At 41.2% G+C, this 25415-nt stretch overlaps 1 protein-coding gene across 1 annotated transcript; it reads right to left on the bottom strand.

The window, feature by feature from the left end:
* Positions 1 to 532: 532 nt before the first annotated feature.
* On the bottom strand, positions 533 to 15361 carry LOC142593815 (inverted formin-2-like). Its single transcript, XM_075713058.1, has 11 exons — positions 15271 to 15361; positions 14209 to 14264; positions 12577 to 12699; positions 11868 to 11953; positions 10733 to 10833; positions 9382 to 9452; positions 9170 to 9277; positions 8516 to 8586; positions 6093 to 6213; positions 5203 to 5367; positions 533 to 655 (listed from the first exon to the last, which is right to left on the bottom strand). The coding sequence occupies exons 1-11, from the start codon at positions 15359 to 15361 to the stop codon at positions 533 to 535; spliced, it is 1116 nt and encodes a 371-aa protein (XP_075569173.1).
* Positions 15362 to 25415: the final 10054 nt, after the last annotated feature.

Genomic DNA, 25415 nt, shown 5'->3' with positions numbered 1-25415 from the left:
ATGCCAATGTTAGCACTAGAAATGCTTCACACCCAGGTAGGCCCAGCACAGCAAATGCTTTTCTGCATTTATGTCCATGAGCTGTTCTCCAGCAAAGCACGGGCGCTCCTTTGAGCACACACATAACTGCTTTAAGGAATCAGACTGCTAATCAGAAAAAAGCAAATGTTGTGGTAACAGTAACACGTGACACAACTTGCCTACCACAGTGACACAGCGCAGCTTGAAGTTCAAGTATATGCAATTTCCTATATCCCTAAAAGTCTTCCAACAACTTCAAAGCAATGGCAGCATATCACCCACCTCTAAGCAAAATGGTAGTAACTTGCTCATTGGGAATGACATTTTTTCTAACATCCCTATCATGATTTCTTCCAAGCATCCACATACACTTGAAAATTGATGCCTTACCATGCTATCTGCTTGACAACTACATCATCCGTGGCTAAATCACTCTCACTGTATTAGATCAACCACAGCCAAACAGACTATTTCCTCCTAATTAATAAAAGACTGGTTAATAAAACTGGAATTAATTTTTGTTAAATGTACTGCTCTTCCCGTACTCTCCCTTTAGCCTCTTCGCATCTTCTCCTTTAAGCTGTTTCTTCCTTTTCTCAGACTTTGCAGCTTGCTCCTTCCTTTCTTGATTTTCCTGCATTCAGACAGAATGATAAATAAAAAAAAAAAAAAAAAGAATAGTTACTGAAGGAAAAGCTGGTTAAGAAACTCCCAATTTGCAATGAATAGCTATTCTGAATATGCCCTATGCACACGTAAAAACTGTTAGCTGCTGGGGTTTCAGGGTAAATAGCAGAACAGAGCTTCCTGGTCAATCCTTTGGCCTTCTCCATATGATGATGTTACCAGCAAACTTATTTCATTAGCTTTAACTGCAACATTTGACTACGGACTGAAATGCATTCTTCTTAATTAGTCCCTTTGACCACAAAACAGACCATTAGCTTAACTTAATTAGCACTCTAGAGATTTATCCCATAGCAACCTTGATTTTATATTGTTTGCATTTGGGGATTGCTACCAGAAATTTCAGAAACTCTTCAACCGTGTTCAACAGCAATTCACAGTTTCTCTTCGGGCACCCGTTAAATTTGCCAGCTGCATTTCTGCACTAGTGTTCAGTGGCAGAGTCCAAGCTGGACGTCTGTTGGTACCAGTCATACAGTTGCCAGGATGGCATAAATCCTGTTGAGATTTATGCAGACTGGCAGGACTCTGGTTTCCACAGAGCTGCTGGTACCGGGATGATACGATTAACGGAGGAAGAGAAAGAAAATGAATGATTACTCCTAGTAAAGGAAGACCTTTACTCAGTGGAAGAGTATTTCTTGGTTTGTTTTGATAAGTAGCACAATCATAGGAGAGGGTGGTTCTGAACAACTGGGATAACTGTAGCAGAACATCAAGATGACAAAAGCCATTTTCTTAAAAGCTTATGCAGTCCTTGTTCCAGAGCTGCAGTCATCATCAGAACATCGCCATCACCACCTGGAGGCTTGCCTGATTTTGACTGCAGCCAGTCAGTAGCTAACCTACGTGTTCTAGGTAGATCAGTAGTTATTGGGCCTGCTGTCATAGAGATTTGTGATGTTAAGAGGAGGGTGCTGCTGTGTCATATAACAAAATTGACATATTACAAATTTACATATTACAAAATTTAATAATGTACAGGAAGATGTTGTTGATTTGGTGCAGATAGGATTCTTGATGAGACGTGTCTGTTATCCTTTGCAGAGAGTTTGGCAGCAGAAAAGACTTTCCCATTATAGTGATAAATTTGGTTGATTGCTATGGATCATCTGCCAGTACTCCCATAAGATGGGATGAAGAAGTCCCAGGAAACATGCACAAGTTTCTTAGAGCCTTTATAGAAAGTAAAAGCCTAGGATCCTTTGGTCCAAATAAATTTCCAGACAAATAAAGAAAACTTGTGAACATTAATAGAGTTAGTCTCTCTGAAATACAGGAGCATTATAGGCTCAAGGTTATGGGGACCTTCACTGGATGCCTAGAAAAAGAGAGAAAAATGGTGTACTCTTGACAAAGAAAGAAAAGGATATATTTGGCCTGAATGGAGGGTGCTTCTGAAAGAATGAAGTACAGGTGGTACCTGTACCTCTCCCTCTCTTAGGGAGAAGCTAAAAGCCTTTAATCACTGTATGCCTCCTACGTGCTTGCCTGATAAATTCCTGCTGTGACTTAGCATAATGTCTTTGAGATATTATGGCTGTTGAGAGACTTGCAGATCTGTGGGGCCTGGGAGAATGTCTCTACGTAACATGCCACAAGAAACAAAGGAGGTGAATTCAGGGATACATCGTGCTGCTACTTGAGCAGCACACACACAGTACTGAGAACAAACCAAAACACATTAGGAATAAATTTATGGATTGAGCAAGCCTGAACTGAATTGTTCAGAGACATTAAAAATATATATATACACATAATGATTCAATGCAAACACACTGTTAACAGAGTTTCTTCAACACAAGAAATCCCAACAAGGTAAAGTGGTAGCAAGGCAGAGGAACAAACATTCACAATCCCTTCTCCATCTCCTGCATTACTAAAGGCAGCTGTATGGATGAGATTAAATGAAAGATGGGTGTCGCTTCGGATTTGCACTTTGTGGGATGTTAGATACTTGCTTGATCTTTGAATTAAAAGATGCTCCATGACAACTGTTTATCCCCACACTATCTAAAGCACATCCTGTTCCAAGACCATATGCACCCCACTGAGGAGCAGCTGCTCCAGCTCTGTTATCCTAGGGGAGCACTCAGAGGAACTATCCCTGTGCAGAGCTGTCTGTATAACCTCTGTCATCAACTGAGTACTTCCTAGAGCAGATTTTGTTTAACGTTTTTTCTCCTTTTCCTGAGATTAGACAGCCTCTTTGTTGGGAGCTCCCCTCTTTCAACAGCTGCAAGTGCGAAGGGAAATCAAATGTTTCTCCCAATCCCCTATCATCACACAGTGTTTCTTTTCCCCGCAATTTTACAACTCAGTTCTCAGTGTATCTCCAATTCTGTTTTTCTATCTTTGAGCTGAGAAGCTATTTTCTCCCCGTCTCCTTCCTCCTGCCATCTGCTCCTTTTATTTTTTGAGAGTTGGTGAAAGTCATCAGCCCTGGGTGATGAACCAGCTCCTTTTTACTGTGTCAGTTTTGAGGATTATTTGGGTGTTTGAAAAGCTTTTTTTTTTTTTTTTTCCCACCTCTTCAAGTAGATGGTGAGGAAGAGGGCAGATTCTTATTATAGTAATTTCATTTGTGTAGCACAGTTTTTGTTACCAGAAGGATAAGAGACCAGAAAGAACCCTTGGGTAATGGAGAATGATTTTGTTTAAACAAAGAAGTAACAAAACCAAAATCTCTCTAGGTAAGCTTAGGAGCTGTGAGAGATCACTATTTATCAAAATTATTTCCCTTCTCATTTGATGAGAATGGAAAGATAGCACTAATGGTTTTGGTAGTGCTAAGAGACCTGCTTTACACAGAAGACTCGTCTCAAAATAAAAGTTACACCTTAGCCTCAAAGCTTATGTCAAATGGCACTGGAAAGAGATGATGCATGTGTCTGATTCTAGTGTAAAAATCAAAATCACAGAACAAAAAGATGCTTTAAAAATTAAAACCTTCAACTTCCAGCATGTTGCTGTTTCAAACACAGACAGTATCCTTACTACAGTGATAGGGAGAAAGCAAGGCAAGAAGGGAGAGATGATATTACAGGTCTGCAGTGGAGGTAAGAGAGATGCCTACGATGTGGCTAACAGCTGTGGTACCTTTGAGGTGAGGTGCTGCTGAGAAATGGAATCAAAAACAGGATGAAAGGGAGTTTATATGTTGGGTAGATAAGAAGGAGCTTCTTTCTAGTTGCTCCAACCTTGCTGTGAACAAGCAGTACCCAAAAAAGTAGTTTAAATCTTCTGCAGCTGTACTAGGACACTACATAACTTTTATTGGGACTGTTTCTTAAAAGAACTGGAGTTGCTGGATTTACCCTTCACAGCAATTTTCCCATATAGCTCTCCACAGATGCTGAGCCATTATGTTCTTGACTCCCTTAATTCTTTCCTTCCAGCCTAGAGTTTTAGGAACTCTAAGGATCAAGTATATTGCCAAAGGATCCGTGGCTTGTAGAGTTTATTTTCCAGACTGTCTGTGGTGCTATCACATCATTTCACAGCCTGGGTAGCTGTATTGCTTGCAAAATTGAAGCCCAGTGCCTCACAGGAGAAGCAGGTAGTGGGAACATTGCAGGATATATTTTTCATCTTTCATCTTTCAATGCTTCCTCAGGAGCTCCTTTGTTTTCACCTGAAACTACGATCTGCCCTACCATACTCCTTCAGCCGCTCTTGCCTTGACGTTGCCCAGCATAGTTGTCTGTATTGTTGCAATACTTCTTGTAATGTGGATGATTCCCTATATGGAAGGCAAATCCAGTCAGGCTCTCCTGGAGTCAGCACAGGAGTGCGTGATTGCTGCTGTTAAAATAGATAAATGTGAAGCCACTATCACCTGGCATTAAGAAAACCCTAGAGGAAGTACCTGAGTTGAGGTGTGAAGTATGTAGTAGGGGATGCAAAATGGAGGTTTGCTGGAGGCTTACTAGTTGGAAGCTGCTCTACACAACTTTTATGTTGAAGCTGCTGTTTTCTTACTCCTTATTGCAAGGAGTAAAGTCTTATAAATTAATAAAGCACCAAATATAATCTCTTGGGAGATTCATAGTTTTGTAGAGGACACAAGACATACTGTTTTGAACTAACTGGTACAATGAAATACCTACATGTAAACGTATCTTCCAATTAGTCTTTGCCTATTGGAAAATTTATCTTTTGCCTATTGGCAAAGTCTATAAAGCATGTCAGGTTGCTCATTCTTTCACACACCACTAAGCTCCTATTGCATTGAGGCCTGATTAATAATTTTACAGTGGGAACAACAACTCGGAGGGTTCTTAGTTCTCCATAGCAAAAAAACCCCAAAACATTTGATATTTGCCCACATGCTCATTTCTTGATGCAGGTTGCAAGCAATAAACAGTTACTTTCATTTACTTCTGTGGCCAGGGTTGGAGCCCAGATTGCAGTAGAAGAAAAAAGAATTTCTCGCTTGCTTTAAAAAAAAAAAAGTTCTCAATCTATTTCTAAACAGTCACAAATGCAAACCACCTGCAAGGCCTTGAGGAAGAGCTCTCGGAAGGTTTTCATTGTGCTAAATACATCTTCCAAAGACAGATTTTTTCGGTCTTCACAAAGATAATCAGCAAGTTCTTCCTTCTTCTTTTCAATGGTGGCAAACTCCTTCTGCAGGTCCTTTGAAGCATCGAGGCTGCCCTGAGACACAGTTTGCAACACAATTTATGCATATTAAAAAGTAGCATATTCTGAGCTGCCCAGAAGACTCAAGCCAGTTAACACAGAGCAGTCAGTTTTAAAAAAAACCTGACAATTAAGATTGGTTCACAATGTGTGATATTTTCTTCTTAATTGAACCATCTGCATTTCCCCTGGTTTCATTTGGCCCAAAGCAGGTCATTGTATGTTGCTGCTTTTATCATACAGCCATGTAGAAATTTGGCACAACCTGGAATGACTGATCAAGGGAGATACAGCACCAGGATTTCTGCCTTTTAGCTTTAGTTAAGTGACCCTGTTTTGAGAACATGAAAAGCTAGGATGTTTGGAAAATAGGGGGGGAAGCATATTGCAAATCTGTTCACTTTTTTCCCCTAAAGAACAGTGAGACAAAACAAGTTTCTGTACTGCACTGTACGCATTTATAGTTGCATCCTACATTTCATTTTTGGGGCCTTCCTTTCTTTTCCCCCCACACAAGGCTGACTGGTTCTCAGCTGCTTCCTTATCACGATACCACATTATGGAAGCAGAGGAAAATCTGGGATGCTCCATCCACGAGGGTGCAGGGGGAGTGTAGTTATGACCCCTTTCCCATAGAACTCTATGGCCATTTGCAACCTGAATTACAGTGCCTTTGAGAAGGAGAGATTTAAAATATTTAGGAAGAAGGATGGGAAGTGTGCCACACCCACGTTACCTACTTGAACAGATTTTGCGTGTTGTATTTTTAAATCGTCTGTCGACAAAAATAAACGCTTCTCTATTTCCAACAATTTCTTCAAATTGGCACCTGCCTCAGCCCGCATAACGTCAAAGTGGATTCTGAAAGGTCCACAAAAGGCACAGTACACTGAAGGGATGAGTCTTTTGTTTTCATTAAGTTCAAAGATTATTATAAACAATATCATCTCTGCAAATGAATGTAGAATTAATCATCCAACCTGGACCCTGCTTTTGCAGGTAGTTCTCCTCTATATAAATCCTTTTCTATGTGCTCAAACCCTCATGTAAGAAAGAATCTGTGCCTTTGCCATCACTACCTCTCTGGACAGACTGTGGAAGAACCTTGCTTTTCTGGTATTCAAAAAACTCCTCCAAAATTTCCAGCCTATTTTTCTTCACAGGCAACATATGCTCATCTCCCTTGTGCTAATACTGTCCTTACTTAGCTGGTTCTTTTCCCTCCTTGCCTCTTCTCCCTAATCTATTTATAGTCCAACATTGTATCTCTTCTCAGAGTTCATTTGGCTCACGTGGAGACCCGAACATGTTACACTGCTGAACTGCCTCTTCTATGGTTCTGACCTACTCTTTGTGCCAGACAAAAAATACTGAATCAGCAAAACCTGATGTGGTGTTTCACGGTGCATCTAGATGCGAGCAGCATCAGCAGAGTCCCATGCAGAATTTGTCTTGTAAACAGTTCTCCACAGGTTGATTAGCAAATCAATTTTGTAAGTTTGAGAGTTTGACTAAACCAGAGGGCAATTACTTTATAAAAAAGAGCACATTTACATAATTTTTGTCCCCCTGTACTCGGCACTGGTGAGGCCGCACCTGGAATACTGTGACCAGTTTTGGGCCCCTCAATACAAGAAAGACATTGAGGTGCTGGAGCGTGTTCAGAGACGGGCAACAAGGCTGGTGAAGGGTCTGGAGCACAGGGCTTATGAGGAGCAGCTGAGGGAACTGGGGGTGTTTAGCCTGGAGAAGAGGAGGCTGAGGGGAGACCTTATCGCTCTCTACAACTACCTGGAAGGAGGTTGCAGCGAGGTGGAAGTTGGTCTCTTCTCCCAAGTAGTTAGCAATAGGACAAGAGGAGATGGACTCAAGCTGTGTCAGGGGAGGTTTAGATTGGATATTAGGAAAAACTTCTTCACAGAAAGGGTAGTCAAGCATTGGAACAGGCTGCCCAGCGAGGTGGTGGAGTCACCATCCCTGGAAGTGTTCAAAAAACGGGTAGACGTGGCACTTTGGGACATGGTTTAGTGGTCATGGTGGTGTTGGGTTGATGATTGGAATGATGATCTTAGAGGTCCTTTCCAATCTTAATGATTCCTAGTTTTTGCTTTCATTGTAAATGATCCAGCCACCAAGCCAGGAGGCATGGGGTTGCTACTCTACCCTTAATTGGTTTAGTGGTGGACTTGGTAATGTTAGGTTACTGGTTGGACTGGATGATCTTAAAGGTCTTTTCCAACCTAAACGATTCTATGATTCGAAGATTTAGTTTCAGGTAACAAAAGTATTTCTATTATGACACAACCCAAAAAGAAATTAATGTTTCAAAACAACATCCAACTTAAACTCTGCACAGATAACTCGCAAAAGCCATAATATTTTCCATTGCATTACTGAATAAAAATACTTGTAAAAAATTATTTAGCAGCTACTTAACAAATGTCAATCCATCTCCAGATTTAAAAGTTACCCCTGCTTCTAGTTATAAGGAAATGTAAAACACTGCAATGTTCCTATGAATTTATAACAGGATTAAAAAATTTTAATCCTGGTGCTATAAATGTGGATTCTGATTTGTCTAATTTAACATATCTCCATGTGATTCTTCTGAGCTAAACAGAAAGAGCTGGCATTAGACTAATGAGGCTTTCAGGCACATGGGGGAAAGTCTGCAGAAATGGATTTTTTCTTTCTACCCACATATACTAGAAATTTGTGCTCATACTCAACTCAGGGACTCCTGAGGTCCCCCAATTGCCAGTAAATCACCCCAATCATTCCCTCCTTACACCAGCTCTGTGCATGTACCTTCTGATGGGCTTGCACATGAATATGAGAAATTTCAGGGAAGGTATGTTTCTATTGCAATATGTGGAAGAAGAATCCGGTCCTTGAAAAGGAGGGAGTTCAGTATTTACACAGTTTTACTTCTAAGGTAGCACTGGAGCATCCAAAAGAAAAATCACACTGAGCTCCACAAAAAAAGTCTTACCCAGGTTGATTTATAAATCTCAACACTGTTTGGTGTTAGGAGGGAGCCTATCTCTGCCGCAGCAGAGAAGTCCTGTGACCTTATTACACCACCATAAAACGACTCAGCTCCTTGTTGGCTTTAAAGAGGTTGGCAATTCATACATGACAAAAACAAACAATAATGTCCTACCCTGCTGCCTTGGAAACAAAGTCAAGATCTCTGGGAAGCTGCAGCAGATCTGTGTGGTTTTTTTCGACCTCCTAAAATTGAAGTGAAAAATGGTTACCTTGCACAGTTAGTCAAAGAGTATGAAAGTTTTTCAGCTGAACAGCATCAGGACTGAAAAATTAACACTTCCGTTTTCATTCTCATAAATGGAGGGGTAAATTTAGTCTCATTCATTCTTTTTCTCATGTTGGCACCCATAGGAGGTTAAAAAGAAAGCAAAAGGCTCTTTAAACTGCTCTGGCTTACATCCCATGTGCTGCCACAGTGCATAAGCTGACCTCAGATTTTGTCTTCATACCACTAAAATTAATTTCATTTGACAGATGCATTTGGGAGACATGTCAACATGAGAGAGCAGTTGGAGAAGAAGAGAAAGAAAACAGCAAGCAGACATGCTAAGCGAACTGGAGAAAGGAAACCTCGTGTTAACTCTCTAAACATTACTGCATATGGATTTGATCCTGTCTGCACAGAGAGCGCTGGAAGAGTTTTCATCACATTTCAGGCACAGAAGCTCACCCTCCAGATACCTACAGTGGGCTGCTACTGAGGTCAAAGCCCCTTAGTTTATTTGAGAATAATGCACCCAGGAATAATTTCACATTTTTGTTGTACCTCCAAAATATGGTGAAGCAGAGTAATGTGGCATTGGTTTGCTTTTGTTTCTGTTAGTCTGAGCAAGGCGCTAATTTTAAAACCTCCAGCATCTCCAGTGTGATGCCCCTAGAAGATACAGAAAAAAGTTCCTTCTTTCAGTTTCCAAGTCTTCCATTTTTATTTTATGTTATCTTTAGCAATATAGCAATTAAAGAAATCAGTTTACTTACATAGTTCAGAAAGTTTCCAACTTTAAGAATCAATTGGCAGAAAACTGGCAGTCGGTGACTGGTAAGAAGTGCTGAAGAACAGAAAGACAGATATTTTCAATAAATTAAACTGAATGATCTGAAATAGGATTTTCCTTAGGTTTGACAGTGGGGGTAACAAAATTCTCATCCAAGATTATGTCAAACCATTGTTATGGATCTGGAAATATACCAGTACAGAAATAAATCAGCTGAATGGAAGCGGAATGAGTAAGTTTCTCTTGTGGTCTCTTCTCTACAAATAGATGGAAAACTAGTTTTCCCAGCAAGTTTGGAGTATAGATGTGTCATCCCTGCAGCTGTTTATGAGGGAGAACCGCATCTGAGAATGTGTATAAACTTGTGAAAGTCTATAGCCCTCATTTCCATCATGTAATATTCTAGGTTAAGAAAAGCAAAGGGCTTTTTGCCTCCTTATCATCGTTAGTGAGAGTGATAACCAGAAGCTGTGCATTTTAGCAGGAGAATCTGGGGTAAGAATAAAGTTTTTGGCAGAACTAGAACAGAAACGCTGACCCACACAACAGGATGGAGGGGGGACAGGGAGGACAGGGAGGGACTGCAGAGAGCTATTGATTGCAACACAGTAAAGAGTGACTATAGCACTGACATCAGACAGCCAGTTTTGCAAAAAAACAGGTATAGCCAAGTTTTATGTGCAAACATAAACAAAAGTTTTGCAGTTTAACTCTTCAACAGGAGGTCAATGACTCTCTAAAACTATTGAATGGAAGCTAGAATCCAAGAGCAACTTCAAGAAAGAGCTGACTTAAAACCAAAACCAAGGCTAATTTTGTGTGGAGTGGGTTCCTGAAACACTGGTGAACATCACCTGGGACATCCCTTTTGGAAGCCAAACCAGATTCTATGTTGCTGTGGTCTGCTCCACCGCCAAGCTAAGCTGGACTGCAACCAGTATGCATTAGAGGAAAAAATGGAACTGATCCATTGTTACGGACAAAAATATCTGCTGCACACAAAAATTTAACCTAGATTCAAAGAGCATCTGGCGTTGACATAAAAGAAATTTTCTTCTTCTTTGCAGAACCACTGATAGGAAAGAGGTTTGTGTTATTCATATCGACAGAAGGTCCAGGTCCACTTCAGACCAGGGTAGTACAAATTGCAATTCTGCAGAACAAATTCTAGAAGCGGGAATCTGCAGAATAATTTTGATGTTTGCTACATATTCAGCGATTAAAAGGTTATTTTTTGTTAGATTATAGCATATGCCATCACTGATGCTATTCAAGTAGAAGAGGAGCTTTCTATGCCTGAGCACTGGGCATAGGCACAGCACTGATGTACTTACTTTCACAGGCTGTCCTGATGGCTTGTGCTTTTGGCCACAGACTCTCCAGCAGAACTGTTGTTTCCTCACAAATCAGCATACATTCAATCCGCAACTGGTAGCTAAAAGAGATCAGTGGAAAAAAACTCCAACATACACCACAAAAACAAAACCCACAGGCCTGATTAATTGACTTGTGTTCAGCAAGAGAATCACCCATTTTAGGCAAAGCACAGTACCAGCATTGTTATGTTCTCTTTAATGCTCTGACACAAGAACTGGATTATAAATAAATCAAACATTTAGATGTTTCCAAAGATGTCCTAGGAACAATTATCATCTCCTCTTTCAGAAAGCAATGCTGCACTGACATCTGGCAGTGACTTCCTTGCATAATGAGGCCATAATTTTTGACAATTCCTGGGCAGCGCTAGCCAGGGTTTTTATTCTTCCTTTTAACTTTGCAAACAGAAATTTGAAATATTTTTGCAGTGATGTCCTTTAATGATATTTATGCCTCACCATGGATTAATGTTGTAGAAGAGACATGAAAACATTTTCTAAAGTACTTTTAAAGCTAGCTATAAGTTTGAGAAAACGAAAAGACACATTTTCACCACGACATTTTTCCAAAAAAGTGTCTCCAGCTCTGGCATGGCAACAGATCGGATTTATGGAGAGCTATTCCTATGAATTATGACATATCACCATGTTTTTATGAACAGCATAAAGATTTCTCTGTGCACCCCTCATCTGACTTGGTAAAAATCAGGGAGGTGGTGAAACCACTGGCACTGCTGTGATTCACTCATGGGTTTGTGGGCTCTCTTTGGTGGACTGGAATCTAAAGCAGGGGTGGAGTGAATCAGCAGCCTGGTGGCAGGATTCAGCCTGCAACTTCATGCCGTACAGATAGTAGCTGTACAACAGTCAAGAGTTTTCTCACTAACTTATTAATACCCGCTGTGGTTTGCCAAAGGTGTCTGAAAGCCTGTTTGGCCTTTGGGAAGGAAAAGTTTCTCAAACCAGTTCTACAAATAGCAGTCAGATGCTTTATCCTGAAGGCTGAATGTTAGGAAACAGAGGCCTTACTGGTTATAGACAAATCTTATAAGAACCACACTCATGGAATGAAGACAAATAAAATTTTGCTTACCTAGGAACTTCCAAGAGATGGAGATAAAACTGATCTGCATTTGCTAGTTCTGAGTTTTCTTCTTTGCAAGACTTCAGGCCATTTATCTAATGGGTAATAAAACAGTAAAATAACCGCACAAATGTTTCTGGTGCCCATTGCTTCTTACAGGCATGAAACTGGCTTTTCTGAACTTTCTGTGTGCACAGGCAATGGGACTGAGGCAGATGAACAATAAATTGCATATATGAACTGCAAGAGCAAACGTGACTTTTGACTGGAAGGCCATCTGCATTTGTACAGCACCTTGTACAGTGAATCCCTGATCCATAGGCAGGGCTGCAGCAAGCTACAATGCATCGAAGTTTAGCAACCCCTTTAAAAAGATGGGTCCTTTCTCCTCATTGAAACCTGCTCTGAAAGGCTCTTTATACACCTAAGTCCACAAATGCCAATGTACCTCATCCATCTAATTAAAAGAACAGGAATAGAGAGCAGCACTTGGTCTACACCTGTGTTGAGTCTCCCAGCGTGCTGTTGCCTAACCTTTGTGTGAAGAGGCCAGACTGGGCTGGGGAAGACTCCCCACCGCTCTGACTTGGAAAGTCATTGGCTGAGATAGTGCAGGAGGATGTGGCATCTGGTCATAGCTTCGTGCTTTAGCAGCGCAAGCGTTTCAACCTGAGCACAAAGCACACAACTCCATCAGAATCACACACTTAATAGATACCTCATGGTCTTCAGGCAGCAGTTTAAGTAGCTGCTTCAGTATCTCAGCATCCAACTTGGATCTATCCCCTTTCTGAATCATGGCAGCAATCTCTTCATTGGAGCTGTAGGAAGGAGAGAAGTGCTGTGGAGCAACAGCGTAGGGAGGAGTAATGTGACGAACACAAGAGACCCCAATCTCTCAGCTAGTTCTGTAGGAGGAAATGAAGTAATTCTTACTACACTTGCCTCCCATTACACTTTGGGTCTTAGTCCTCAGAAGTACAGTGGAGATACAAAAAAGCAAAGGATTTTTTAAAGCCTAAAGCAATATTCCTCATAATTTAGATGTGCTTTCTGGGCTTTGTTCGTCTTTACACAATGAATCCTGAAGGCTCTCCTTTTACTGTGGGTGTCTCGTGTCACTGAGAAAAGATTTAGTTTTGAATTTCTCCACTGCTTGCAGCAAAGCCAAGGCTTAAACCAATGACTGTCCTCCTGCTGAGAAGTATTTATAAAAATCCCAGAAGATTTTACCCCAAATCCTTGCCTGAAACTTGACAGACAACATGTCTTTGAAATGAGTCCAGACTGCTCTAGTTTGGGCTCTGGAGAGCTCAGCTCCCTGCAGCCACCAGCGCTAATAGAGGCAGCACCCAGCTGCAGAACAGCCTCATCCCTCACGAGCGCAAGCAGGGCTCAACAGTTTGATCCCACGGTCACTAGCTGCTCTCGGGAGAGCTTAACCACTGCCCAGGGAATCATGCAGAGAGAGGAAATAGCAACTGGATTAGGCTATGCACAGCTCTTCCCCACCGAGAAGCAGTTTGCAATGGAAAAAGAACAAAAGAAAATAAAAAAAAATCCCTCTGATTCTGATTTAACGCAAAGGAACTTCTAGGCTGAGTTTCTTTTTGAAGCCTTTGTAACATCGGCCATTGCACAATGGGCAAGGGGAGAGCAGAAAATCCGCCTTTATTTGCAGCAGTTTCAGGGAAGTAAAGATATTTTGCCAAGAACTAGTATAGATTCCTTTCTTTTGCCTTTTTTTTCCCCCTGTGAGGACTGTGACTTGGTAAATTTCCATTTCTTTAATTACAGAAACTGTTTCTTATTTATAGAAAAACTGCAAATAAAAACTATATATGATTTTGGATCTGAACCCCTGGAGATGTCTCTTTAAAATCAATTAAGTAATCTGAAACTTCCAGTTGGGAATCTTCACTAACAGTTGCTGTCAACAGTTGATATTTATGTCAATTATACCAAAGAAAAATATGTTTCCACTGCTGTTATCTATGAATATTGACTGTTTAGGAATTAGTGGTCCATTTTAGGTTTAATACCAGTTTGAGACATGATATTAATTGTCTGGAAAGTGACTGCCACATCTCATTAGTTTAAAAAAAAAAAAGAAAAATAAAGTTGAATCCTTGCTAAAGAAAGATAGCGGTTGTGAGGTATTTCTGCTAAATTTATTTAATTTAATGTCTGAATAAACACATAGACACATCAAATAAGTAATTCAGATGGTATTTTCCAAATCTTACCACTTAAATTGCTTCAGAAATATACTCAGAAGGAGGCTTTTCTTTCGACCTATGAATGTGATCTGTGAAAAGAAAAAAAAGCAGTCAGCTAGAAAGATATTTACCTTGATTTTAACAGAAATTTTAGAGCTTTTGTTTGTTGGGCGAGATTCATTCTTCCCTGGTAATAACATTATCAACAATCTTCATTGATCAAACTCAGAGCAATTTACAGCAGTACAGGTCATTAGATCTATTTTAGAAAGAGAAAGAGGCAAAGGCATAGAGAAGGGAATTGATTTGTCTAGAATATTCCAATTTATAAGAATTAATTCTGAAATTCCCATGTCCTCACACTCTCAGATGAAGACCTGTCCCTCAGCAGAGTTACTTCAACATGTTTATTTCTAAACCTGTCCTGTGCTTTTTTCAGGTAGTCTTAGGCAATGGATATCAAAATATTTCAAACTTTCTTATTATAAATGATTGACAACAATAAAGAGTGAATAAACTTTTCGCTTCCAAGAATTTTGCCATGCTCTACAAAAAGCAAGCAGTCCAAGTACCTCTTTTGTTTTTTTTATTTTTGGCCCCGTTTTTTCCTTAGGTGCTGTTGGTGGGACAGAGAAAAGTAGCTCCAAGCTGGTGTAGTCAGGCTCTACAAGTTCCTTGCTGCTGCTTGGCATCACAGCCCACATGGAGCGGCTTTCTGGAAGAAAATAATGTTTCAAGATGGACCATGGAGGTAGAGGAGCACTTTCAAGGAAGCGTGATTTGTGGAAGGGAAAACACTCTAGAGGATGAATGAAATACAACACTCATTAGTCCTAGACAAATGTTAATTATTTAAGAGTGGCAGCTCCCACAGACAGCATCCCAAAGGTTTGAAAGCTAGTTAAACCTGGAAAAGTACTGCCACATTCGATTCACTGAACTGAAGGCAGCAGATGAACTTAATGGGCTGCTCCAAACTCTTTTTGCTGTTGCTGATCAGCTACGTGTCGCAGAATTGTGGTACCCAAACAGGGGATGTTGCGTCCAACTAGGTAAATGTCTCTCTTTGCAAGAGATAAGGACTCCCGAGCCCAGCATTATTACCAGAATCATCAGGGGCCATCCGAAAAACACATGGTACTTCAAAACATGAACTTGTTTACAACACTGGAATCTTTAGCAAAGGATCTCACCTCCTTTTTCTTTAGGAGAGATTGCAACAGTGGCACTGAAGACATTGGGGCTGGATCTGAATTTGTATCTCTGCCCAAGAAAGCAGTCCATGGCTCAAACTGGTTTTTTACATGCGTGTTTATGTATTTTATCATAGCAGCAAATTCTTAACCCCTGACATCCCCCTTTCTTGGTGATAAGCACAACGGAGAACAACTACGAGATCTGTGTTGTGTGAACTATTAAAAGATGCAGCATAAATGGAATCGTGTTCACAGTCTCCTTGCTGAAGGTTGAACACGACTTGCAAACCTCTTTGGCAGACCACATGTTAACTGCAGACCACATGTTAACTACAGACCTTAGTGTTATTTTGTATGGGGGGAAAAACCCACACAAATCACGTGGCTGTGGTCAGTATGAAATGAAGTTGGAGGCTACATCCTACCCTGAGGGTACATGTTCCCCAGCCCTACTGACAAGAGTTTTCAGCCTTGGATCTTGGCTGATACATCATCTTCTGGCTGTGCAAGAAAAAAACCAAAGTAAAATCTTCAGCTGAGAAGGTACTCACCAGTGATGTGCCAGGAGCTCATTAGGAAGAGCCACAGAGCATGACTGTTCAACAGATCTTTCCACTCAACACACTCAGAGCGTTTTGCAAACCTTAATTACTGCAGACTCACAACATCACTTCATCACTTTAACAAGTAACAAATAGAGACTGAGAGGTTAAGATAATTTTAGCAGCCACAGAGGCTCAGTTCCATGCTTTCCCAAACTAGTATTTCCTCCATTTATTGGCGAAGGTCTAGTTTTCTGTATTTATTAGTGATTACTAATTTTTTGTAGGACTGACAGAAAACAATGGGACCACCTATGGGACCTGACTTACTGCGTCAAGGCCTAGCCCCCCAACATGAGTATTTTTGTTTGGATGCGAGGTAAATGAACCAATCAGCCCAGTGTTAGAAGCAAGCACGTACGTCTCACCACATCAGAGGGGAGCTTCTGCCAGTGAAACACCTTCATCCTCAACGTTGGCGTCTTCTTAGGGTGGGGCTGCCCCCCATATCCACAAGTAAGATGATTGCACTGGGGATTACCGCACGGCTGGGGAGGTGGGAGTGATGAAGCATTCATGCCAGGCACAGGAAGGGGTGGAAGAGGCACCTTACACCCAGGGGGTAGGGGTGGAGGGGCTGGCAGCAGCGGTAGCAGAGCTGGCATGGCAGACTGTCCTTGGGAGGATGAGGAAACACCTTGCTGGGAAGGTGACATGTTCCCTGGAGATTGCTGCTGCTTCCTGGAAAGGCCAGTTGTTGGAGAAAAGGTCAGGTCTGTACTGGGATTCTCCTCTTCCAAGTCCATATCAACTTGAATGCATTTGTTCACCTTTTGAACAGATCTTCTAGACGCTATTTTGTGGTGACTTGGGCACTCAGTGCTTGATAGCAGGTTCTCCGTGGCTTGCCCTGGTCCCATTTTCCTGCTCTACAAGACAATGAGGAGGTGCATGGGTTAGCAAAGTTCCCCACAACTGCTGGCTACTGCTGACTCCCACAGAGAAAGAGAAATAACAGTGACCTCCCCGTTAAAGTAAATGGCAGAAATATTTTTGCCATCTGCTTTACAAGTGATGTTTCATGGTGGTTTCAGCTGCATGAGTCAGGAGCAAAGCAGTACTGCTGGCCATAAGGCTCCTTTTTGACTTTTCTTGATCCTTCTACCTTCTTGTTGTGACACATAAAGAAAAAAAGAGCAAATGCTATCAGCATTGTAAATCTCTACCTGGTTGCTCTTTTCCCCTAGTTGCCCAGCCATTCTGTGGGATTTTTCTTTTGAAGGGGTAAATGGATGCCTCCTATGGAAGTTGCTACAGGTGCTCTGTGCAGGGAACTTCTCAGACAGCAGGGACACAGTCACTTATTCCTGAGAAACCATGTTACCACAACTTATCTTGAGTGCAGAAGGGTGGGGATTTTGAGAGAAACTCTCAAATAGCCTAATGAATTAAACAAGCTACAGCTGAGGAGGACTCAGGCTGAGCTGCTTACGGACCTGAGACCACATAGGAAAATGACTGGTAAGCATTAAAATGAATGAGATAGTCTTACTTTGCCCTTTTCATCTAGGACAATTCTTTACATCTGCCCTGAGACTATAGAGTTTCTCTCAGAGCTTCTTGCAAAAGACTAGCAGAAGTTTCTGTCTTGTACATGTGCCCAATTTTAAACATGGAAGTGGACCTATCAAAGGCAGCAGAGGTACTTGCTGGCCCAGGACTTGGTTTTATTTGCTTGACTGGGTGAACCTTTCTTTTGCAAACACTTGCATCTCTTGTGGATGGACGGTGTCCTGGGATGCTTAACCTCAGTAGCTATAGCTGCTTTGTGATTTCTCTCTTTAGCAAACTTTCATAGCAATGTCTATCAGCAACAGTAGGAACACCACATGTTAAGTGAGGAGCAACGAGTAAACCACCAATGCTCCAGAAATGACACAGCAGATGCAGCCTTTTTAGGGACTGCATGTAAACAGAAACAAAGACCGCCATCATCCCAGCCCTTACACAAGTCTTTAACAAAACAGACATTAGTAGCACCAGCAGCTCTAATGGAGTTAACTGGATGGGTACTTTCATTTTTATGTTTAGTGCAAGATCAGACTTATTTGGTGTATTCACCATGTTTATGTTCCCAAAGGACTAGATTAATGCTTGTGAATGACTATTTTCCTCCTGATGGAGAAATTTTAAGTAATGACTTAGACAGACAAAACTCTTTAAGGGAGCTGTGTTAAAACCTACAACTGATGCATCTCTAGTCCATAGTACACCTCTGAAGCATCTCCTATAATTTGAAATAGTTTGTCTTTGAAACCTAGCAGTTCATACTACAAATACCTGAACAGAGGTTGTAGTGAGGTGGGTGTTGGTCTCTTTTCCCACGTAGCTAGCGATAGAACGAGAGGAAATGGCCTCAAGCTGCGCCAAGGGAGGTTTAGGTTGGATATTAGGAGAAATTTCTTCACCAAAAGGGTTGTCAAGCATTGGAACAGGCTGCCCAGGGAAGTGGTTGAGTCACCATCCCTGGTGGTATTTAAAAGATGCATAGATGTGGTGCTTAGGGACATGGTTTAGTGGTGGACTTGGCAGTGCTAGGTTAACAATGGTTGGAATTGATGATATTAAAGGTCTTTTCCAACCTAAACAGTTGTATGATTCTATAGTGTCCAGCTCTTACAATAGCCTCAGTAAAACTGTGAACCAGTGGATCCAAGGCAAAAGAAAACAATAAAACTTTTGTGGTTTTAATCTTAATTTAGTAAGAAATTATTTACATTAAAAACATTAAATGTTAATTTGACCAGAAAATAACACTTGATTTACATACAAAAGTGAAACAGTTAAAGTAGCTAAGTCAAAGGCCTATAATAGAAAATGAGTATTAACTGTATTTGCTGTTTACTTGAATTAATTTGTTGTTGGTTTCCATAAATATTTTTTTGCACAAATAAGCACTAACACTTTCCTAAAGGTAAAGCAGGCTTACATTTAATTTATGTAAACAAATTAATGTATCCCCTTTAGGACTTCACAATCTTTGTGCTAAACTTGTGCAGATATCTGTAATTACCCTAGCAGGACAAGTGAGGGATTCAGCACTATGAAAGACCCTAATGAGAAATAAGCCACTTCCTACTAAAAATATTAGGAGTAAAATGAGCTGATTTAAAAAAAAAAATCTTATTAGAAATAATCATGTTAAAATTCTGCTGCTTGTTTATTTTAATTAAGCTATTGGAGGAGTCAGTAGAAGACTATTAATTAGGAAGCTCCTTTTTTTTTAATCAGGGTGCTCATCTAACTTGCTACAGGGTTTGTATAAAGGAAATCCTTGTTTTTAAAAATCCTAATAAACAAGGAATACTACACAAGAAACAGCTAGTATGCTTTGAATGATAAATAGGCTCATAATAATGTAGCTCCAAAGATTATACTTTTGAGACTGTGTAGAGAAATCCATGCACTTAGGAAGATTAAAGCTTTGGTATAACTTCAAGGCAGCTGTAACTTACATTGCTGATACTGTTCAAATGAGCTTATGGGTAGATTTAAAAAAAAAATGTGAAATTTCTCCTAAAAAAATGCAAAAATCCACCTCTGGTAAATATATACATATATACACACACATTTCAATGCAACCAGACAAGGACTAGCATACTGCAGAAAGCTCCAAAAGCTCAGTAATTGGCTGGCACCATTTAGGCAGGGCAGGGAACAGAGATTGACTCAATGCACCAGCCCAACTCTGATCCAGTTGAAATCAATTAACTTGCAACTAGCTGTGAAGCTGTTTTCAGTGCTCTACTACTCTACCTTTTGTTTTATTGGAAAAGCTGCTGATGTTTGAGGACTGCCACAATACAGGCTTTCCTTTTCATCTGCTCACTGACATGCTAAAAATAGGCACGCTTCTCATTAGCCTAGAAAGATAAGTTGTATTTTGATGGCATAGGGTTTAGTTTTTTAAGTTAGATCCATAAAACATGTTACCTCAGTGTCTTGGGCCATATAAGCGCTCTCATTTTTTCATTTCTAGTGTTGCCGATGGGCTGATATGGGGCTATGTTATTTTGTAAAACTTGATTTTCTTTGTAGCTGGAAGTTCTTTTATTGGTTATTATTATGCTAGAAACAAGGATTTCAATGAATGCTTCAGAAAACCTGGTATTTCCCTTTGTGTGCTATTCCCAAAGGTTGGGGGGTTTGGGGAGGGATGAAGTTGGTTAAAAACTGGGTCCCTAGACATTTTCAAGCTAACCACCGAAAGTGTAAGTACAAGAGTCAGTATCTGCAATGCAAGGTATCTTCAAGGGTAAATATGCTGCTTACCAAATGGCTGGAAGTGAGCTGCAGGATATATAACCCAAGCAGGGAGAGGGTTAGTCACTTGTTATGCAGTTAGATGGTCCCTAACTAGTACAAAGCTATGGTTCATTACGTCCCAATGCGCTACACTTGCTATGGTTTGGATTCAGGTACCTACTTGCATTAAGAGGCTCCCAGTGTGATATTCTTCACTGTTGACTTTTCAACAGGTGTAATTTATTCTTGATATTTATGATTCTTACAAGGATAAAAATAAGAAGTAGAAGAAATTAGAGATCTTAATCCTTTCTTGCACAAGCCATCTTGTTGCTATAAGGGTCACCCTCTTCCTTTCAGATACATTCCCAGGGGTTTCCAAGGGTTTTCTGCAATCTGGGTTCAGAGAGGTCTTAGGGGAACAATAGTTCTTTGAAAGTTACCCTCTTCCTTTTGTTTTGACTCTAATATGGCTGCAAACGTGTTATGATGACAGAAAAGAGAAAAAGAGAAGAATGATTTTTTTTTTTCTTATTACTAACAATATTTCTTTTGTGGTATTTTTCATCAACAGTTGTTGAAGCGTTTCAAAGGATACCATTACCCCCATTTTACAGATGTGGAAACTGAGGCACAGAGAAATGTCTTGGCCACAGCCGCTCAGGAAGCCAGTGGCAGAAAATGAGTGATCCCAGTAGCCCAAGTCCCCAGCATTTCATTTCAGTGCTCCGGCAGTCAAAAACCTGTTTAGTCTTTGCAATCCAACGAGTTACTCATCTTTCCTTTATTAAGGTCCAGCTACTGCTGTGCCTCTGTTTTCTCATATCAAAAAGCTGGAAGCAGTTGGAAACAAAGCAAAAGTGCTCACTTTTCACTCTGTTAATACCTCTGCTGCTGGCTGGGGTGTAGCTGTGAAGTCTATGTGCTTAATGCTGGTGGCCTCAATCCTAGTGATGGAGTTAATGAAGAAGCCCTCTAAAGGAACTGGCTGCACTTTTTGGCAGCTGGTGGGAAGGCTGGAGCCTTGGGACTTGCTGCAGGTGGAGCCTGGACCAGCAGCAGAAGCTGTGGGTGGCAGATGTTGGGGGAGACGGCTGCTAAGGCCCCTTGGCCAGTGTTTGTGCCCTGCGGCAGAGCGGTGAGGTGGTTCAATCAAGGAACCATGCAAAGGTGTGTGTAGAGTACAGGGATGGGCTGTGAAAGGTAGGAGGCTGGGAGAAGGTGGGTTGTAGGACTACCTGAGGGCTTTGTAGAGAGTAGGGATGAACTGTTCAAAATGGAAAGGAATTTCAGCAGTTACTTTAATTCGGGCTTGTATAGCTGGAGGGATTTGTGATGGGATATAATAGCTTTAATCTTTGGATGTTTGCTAGGTTTGAGATAGGTCGTGGTTTAGAAGAGATGACCATATTGGCTGTCATTTGATCTACATGCAGTTATGCTGTGGTCTGCACGCAGACCTCTGCGGGCAGCTGTATGCGTCACAGAACTTGCCTTGTGGAGGTCAGGGTCTCTCCTCTGTCTTTTAGTTCTCTGCAAGTGAAATAGAGCAGTTGAAAGCACCTGGAGGGAGAAAAACCCTTCTGTCCTCCTGTTCTCCCCGGGGTCTCTCCAATTAAGGAGGTATTTTAGAGAAGCAAACCATCTGTCTGTGATTCAGGATGGGTTTGTAGACTGCTACTATGGTGCATGTAGTCACTACTCCTAGGGCATATTCTTCTGAATGTATGACACCAGTTCACCAAAGAGGATTAACGTATAGACCTGAAAGGGTTTCTGAACTCCTACTACTCCTATCTTTTCTGAACTAGTCTGCTTCTCTTGTATCTGGTTCTTGCTGAACAGAGAATCATAGAAATGTTTGTTGGGGGGGGACCCTGGAAACAGTCTTGTCCAATTTCCCCTTCAGAGGACTATCACCACTATAGATAAGGTCAGCTATGGTTTTGTCTAGTTGAGCTGTGAAAACCTTGAAGAATGGAGACTACAAAACATGGCAAAGTGTACAGAAAAAGTCTGTTGGCCTCAAAGGATCACTCCTGGAAATTGTGTGCTATTGGGGGTTTAATTTAGATAACAAAATCAAGTTGTGGGTTTTGAAGGATCACAGCAGCAGACATCATAGATCTGCTATGCTTTTTGCCTGTGCTGCCTCTTCTTCTTTGGGCAAACCCTATCTCTCTGTGGTACCTCTGACTTTCTCCATCTGTTCTGACTGATGGATTTGGTAATTACTTGTCACCAATTCATGATTAAACTCACTGCAGATTATGTTGTAGGAAGCTGCTTAAGTACTAAACAAACACATCAGGTTCTGCATGCCCAGAGCAGGGGAAACCAACCATAACTATAATGTAGGTGTCATCAGCAAAGACCGCTAATCCTAGAAAAAACCTACTTTGACAGGCTGGGAGTATACCTAAACTGACTTGATAGGAGCTGACTGTCACAGACTGATTCTCGTCTTCTGACTTTGAGTAATGTAAGCTGAGTCTGCTTAAAGTCTCCGTTAGGGAAGAGCAGAGCTCCTCCTAATTCTTACTGACACCTGGCTCTGTATGAATTGTCACACACAGTTCTTGCAAGAGTTGTTCATGCTGCAGCAAAGAAAGCATTAGAGAGTCCCTAATGTAAATTAAGTGCTAGCACAGCACAGATGGAGTGAGTTACACCTACAGTGTTGAATATACTGATGAACTTGCAGTGATCAAATTCTCCACTGGTATTTAAGGTCTGGTACCTGCCCTACACTAAGGAGTTGGAAACCTTATGGTGGACCTGCATTGCCATTGCAAATCCTGCAAACAATGCAGTTATTCTGCAAGATTGTCACTGTGTGAGGTCCCTTCACTGTCACTGCACCATTTTTAACCCTCTGTAGTCACACTTGGCAAACAGCATGGCAAAGCTGTTTTTCATATCCTGTCCACACCTTGATTGTGAGGTGACCAAACAAAACGTGTTTCGTGACTGTATTTGCTTTCACATACATTAGGTGAACATAACCCTGTGACTAACATGTTCACCAATATTTCATGGCTGTGACTATTACCACATAGATAGATAGTATGAGCTAGGATTGGTACAGTGCCGACTTCTAGTATTGGTAAGCTTGTATGTTGTACTCAGTTGACCACTGTGTACAGAAAACCAGAAATATGAAGCTGTAGATCCAGGTTTTATGTTCAGACAGAATGAAAACTGGTTGATTTTGCTGAAACGGGCTCATGCATTTTTCTTTTATTTCAGTTTATCCTCTCTCTTTCTAGCCAGAACAGAAGGTATTTTTCAGCCCCCTCCGCTCTACTGAATGTAGGAGAGGACCAAACGGTACACTCCAAACTGAAAGGTACTGGCATAACTTTGGATGTAAAGTTTTCAGCCATGCTCTACATACAGTGCAATGCTGTGGTGGTGCTCATGTACTAGATATAGCTCCATTTATACATCTCTGTTTCTCTGAGAGAAAACAATGGATAATTATTACTAAGCATATACAACAATGATATGCTTTAGATGCTTTATAAACTATGTGGAAAATACAGGACTTTGATGGACATATTCTGGTGAATCAGAGGCCTTCCCCATCCCCACAAGAGAAAGGAAACTTTATTCTAAACTTTGAAATATTTTAGTATTGAAATTAAAAAAACAAACCAAAACAAAGAACAGACCCTGAAAAATACATCCCGTTAAACATATCTGAATTCTAGTGTGACATACTTGGAAAAGACTTCTGCCGATTTCTTCCATAGTTTCATTTTATCATATAGCCAATGCTTAAGTAAGTAATATGCAGTTATTTGGCAATGAGAAACTTGTGGTGTTCACAGGCTGGTTTACATACTGAACTCCATGTGCAGTCGCTGTAATCTACCACAAGAATTCTTTTTGAGGTCCAGACTCACTGTTGGCTTAAATGACCACAGACCTGCTGAAGTAGCTGCAATTGCTGTTGGTTTTACCAGCAATTAAACTGGCCTTGCAACCACTGAAAAATCTTCAGGATCATTAGCTTTATTTGAGGGTCACAACTGGAGCAAAATGCACATACCAGTTGCACATCTTTCTTTGACGTGCTCTGATTCTGTCCCCCTGTTCTTCTTAAATAATCACTGTAATGGAAGCAGAGCTGCTCTGTAGTAATAAATTATAAATGCTGTGCTTCAGCCTGCTTATTGGGATGTGATTGTATAGATAATTTAATATAGTTTTCACGGATGACTATGGAACAAAGAACAGGCAGTGGCTCAAAATAACCCATTTCTCCATAAACTCTTGAGGGCAGTGGAAGGATAATGCCGAACACCTTCTCTTTGAAGGCCAAGGTAAGAATGCAGAGCAATAAAACCTTTGTGTGAAAAGAGCTGCTCTCCCTAGGTGGAAATGGGGGTAGCTGAAAGACCGAGGCAGAGAAGTGGACACCTGCTGCAGCATCTGAAAGGAGCAGCCTGCGGGACATCAGCAGGTGAGGTTCCCTAGGTGACACCCAGAAAGCCTGTTTGTTCCCAAGTCCTGAATCTCAAAATGATGCTGTTCCTATTGATAAAACAGCGGGGCGGGGAGGAGGAGGCTGGCTGCGGCTGGATACCGGAAGGCTCTTGCTGGAAGCACGGAGGTTGCAAAGCTGCTGGGAAAACATGTTTGATACTCAAATTTTTGTAGCCCTGGGTCTAAACTGAGAGCTGAAAAGCTGGATCAATGGGAGCAAAAGGACTGATGACTTGGGTGATGTGCTCTGAGACTGGAAAAGAGGAAGAAAAAGGGGAAACCTGTAAATGTGATAGAGACAGTCCTGCAAGTCACGCCTGGGGTGGGTTATGTTGTTCTGCAGGAAATGGCAGGGCTCTGCCTGCTTCTGCCAGCTGGGAATTGGGATTTCAGCTGCAATGGGGCTGTGCCACTCTGTGGGGTCTCCTGAACTGAAGCTGCCCGTGTGTCTGCTCTCAGCTGATCTTTGCTTTTGTTAACTGATTCTCAGTACGCCCATAGCAATCAACCACAGAATGCTTTGGGTTGGAAGGGACCTTTAAAGGTCATCTACTCCAATCCCCCTGCAATGAGCAGGGACATCTTCAACTAGATCAGGTTGCTCAGAGCCCCATCAAACCTGACCTTGAACACATCCAGACACAAGTGTCCTGGTTTCGGCTGGGATAGAGTTAATTTTCTTCCTAGTAGCAGGTACAGTGCTGTGTTTTGGATTTAATAGGAGAAGAATGTTGATAACACGCTGATGTTTTTAGTTGTTGCTAAGTACTGCTTATGCTAGTCAAGGACTTTTTCAGCTTCCCA

The sequence above is a fragment of the Pelecanus crispus genome, chromosome 6, assembly GCF_030463565.1.
Source record: "Pelecanus crispus isolate bPelCri1 chromosome 6, bPelCri1.pri, whole genome shotgun sequence".
Taxonomy (NCBI): Eukaryota; Metazoa; Chordata; class Aves; order Pelecaniformes; family Pelecanidae; genus Pelecanus; species Pelecanus crispus.
The sequence above is the reverse complement of the archived record's forward strand: the minus strand, read 5'-3'. Positions and strand labels throughout refer to the sequence as shown.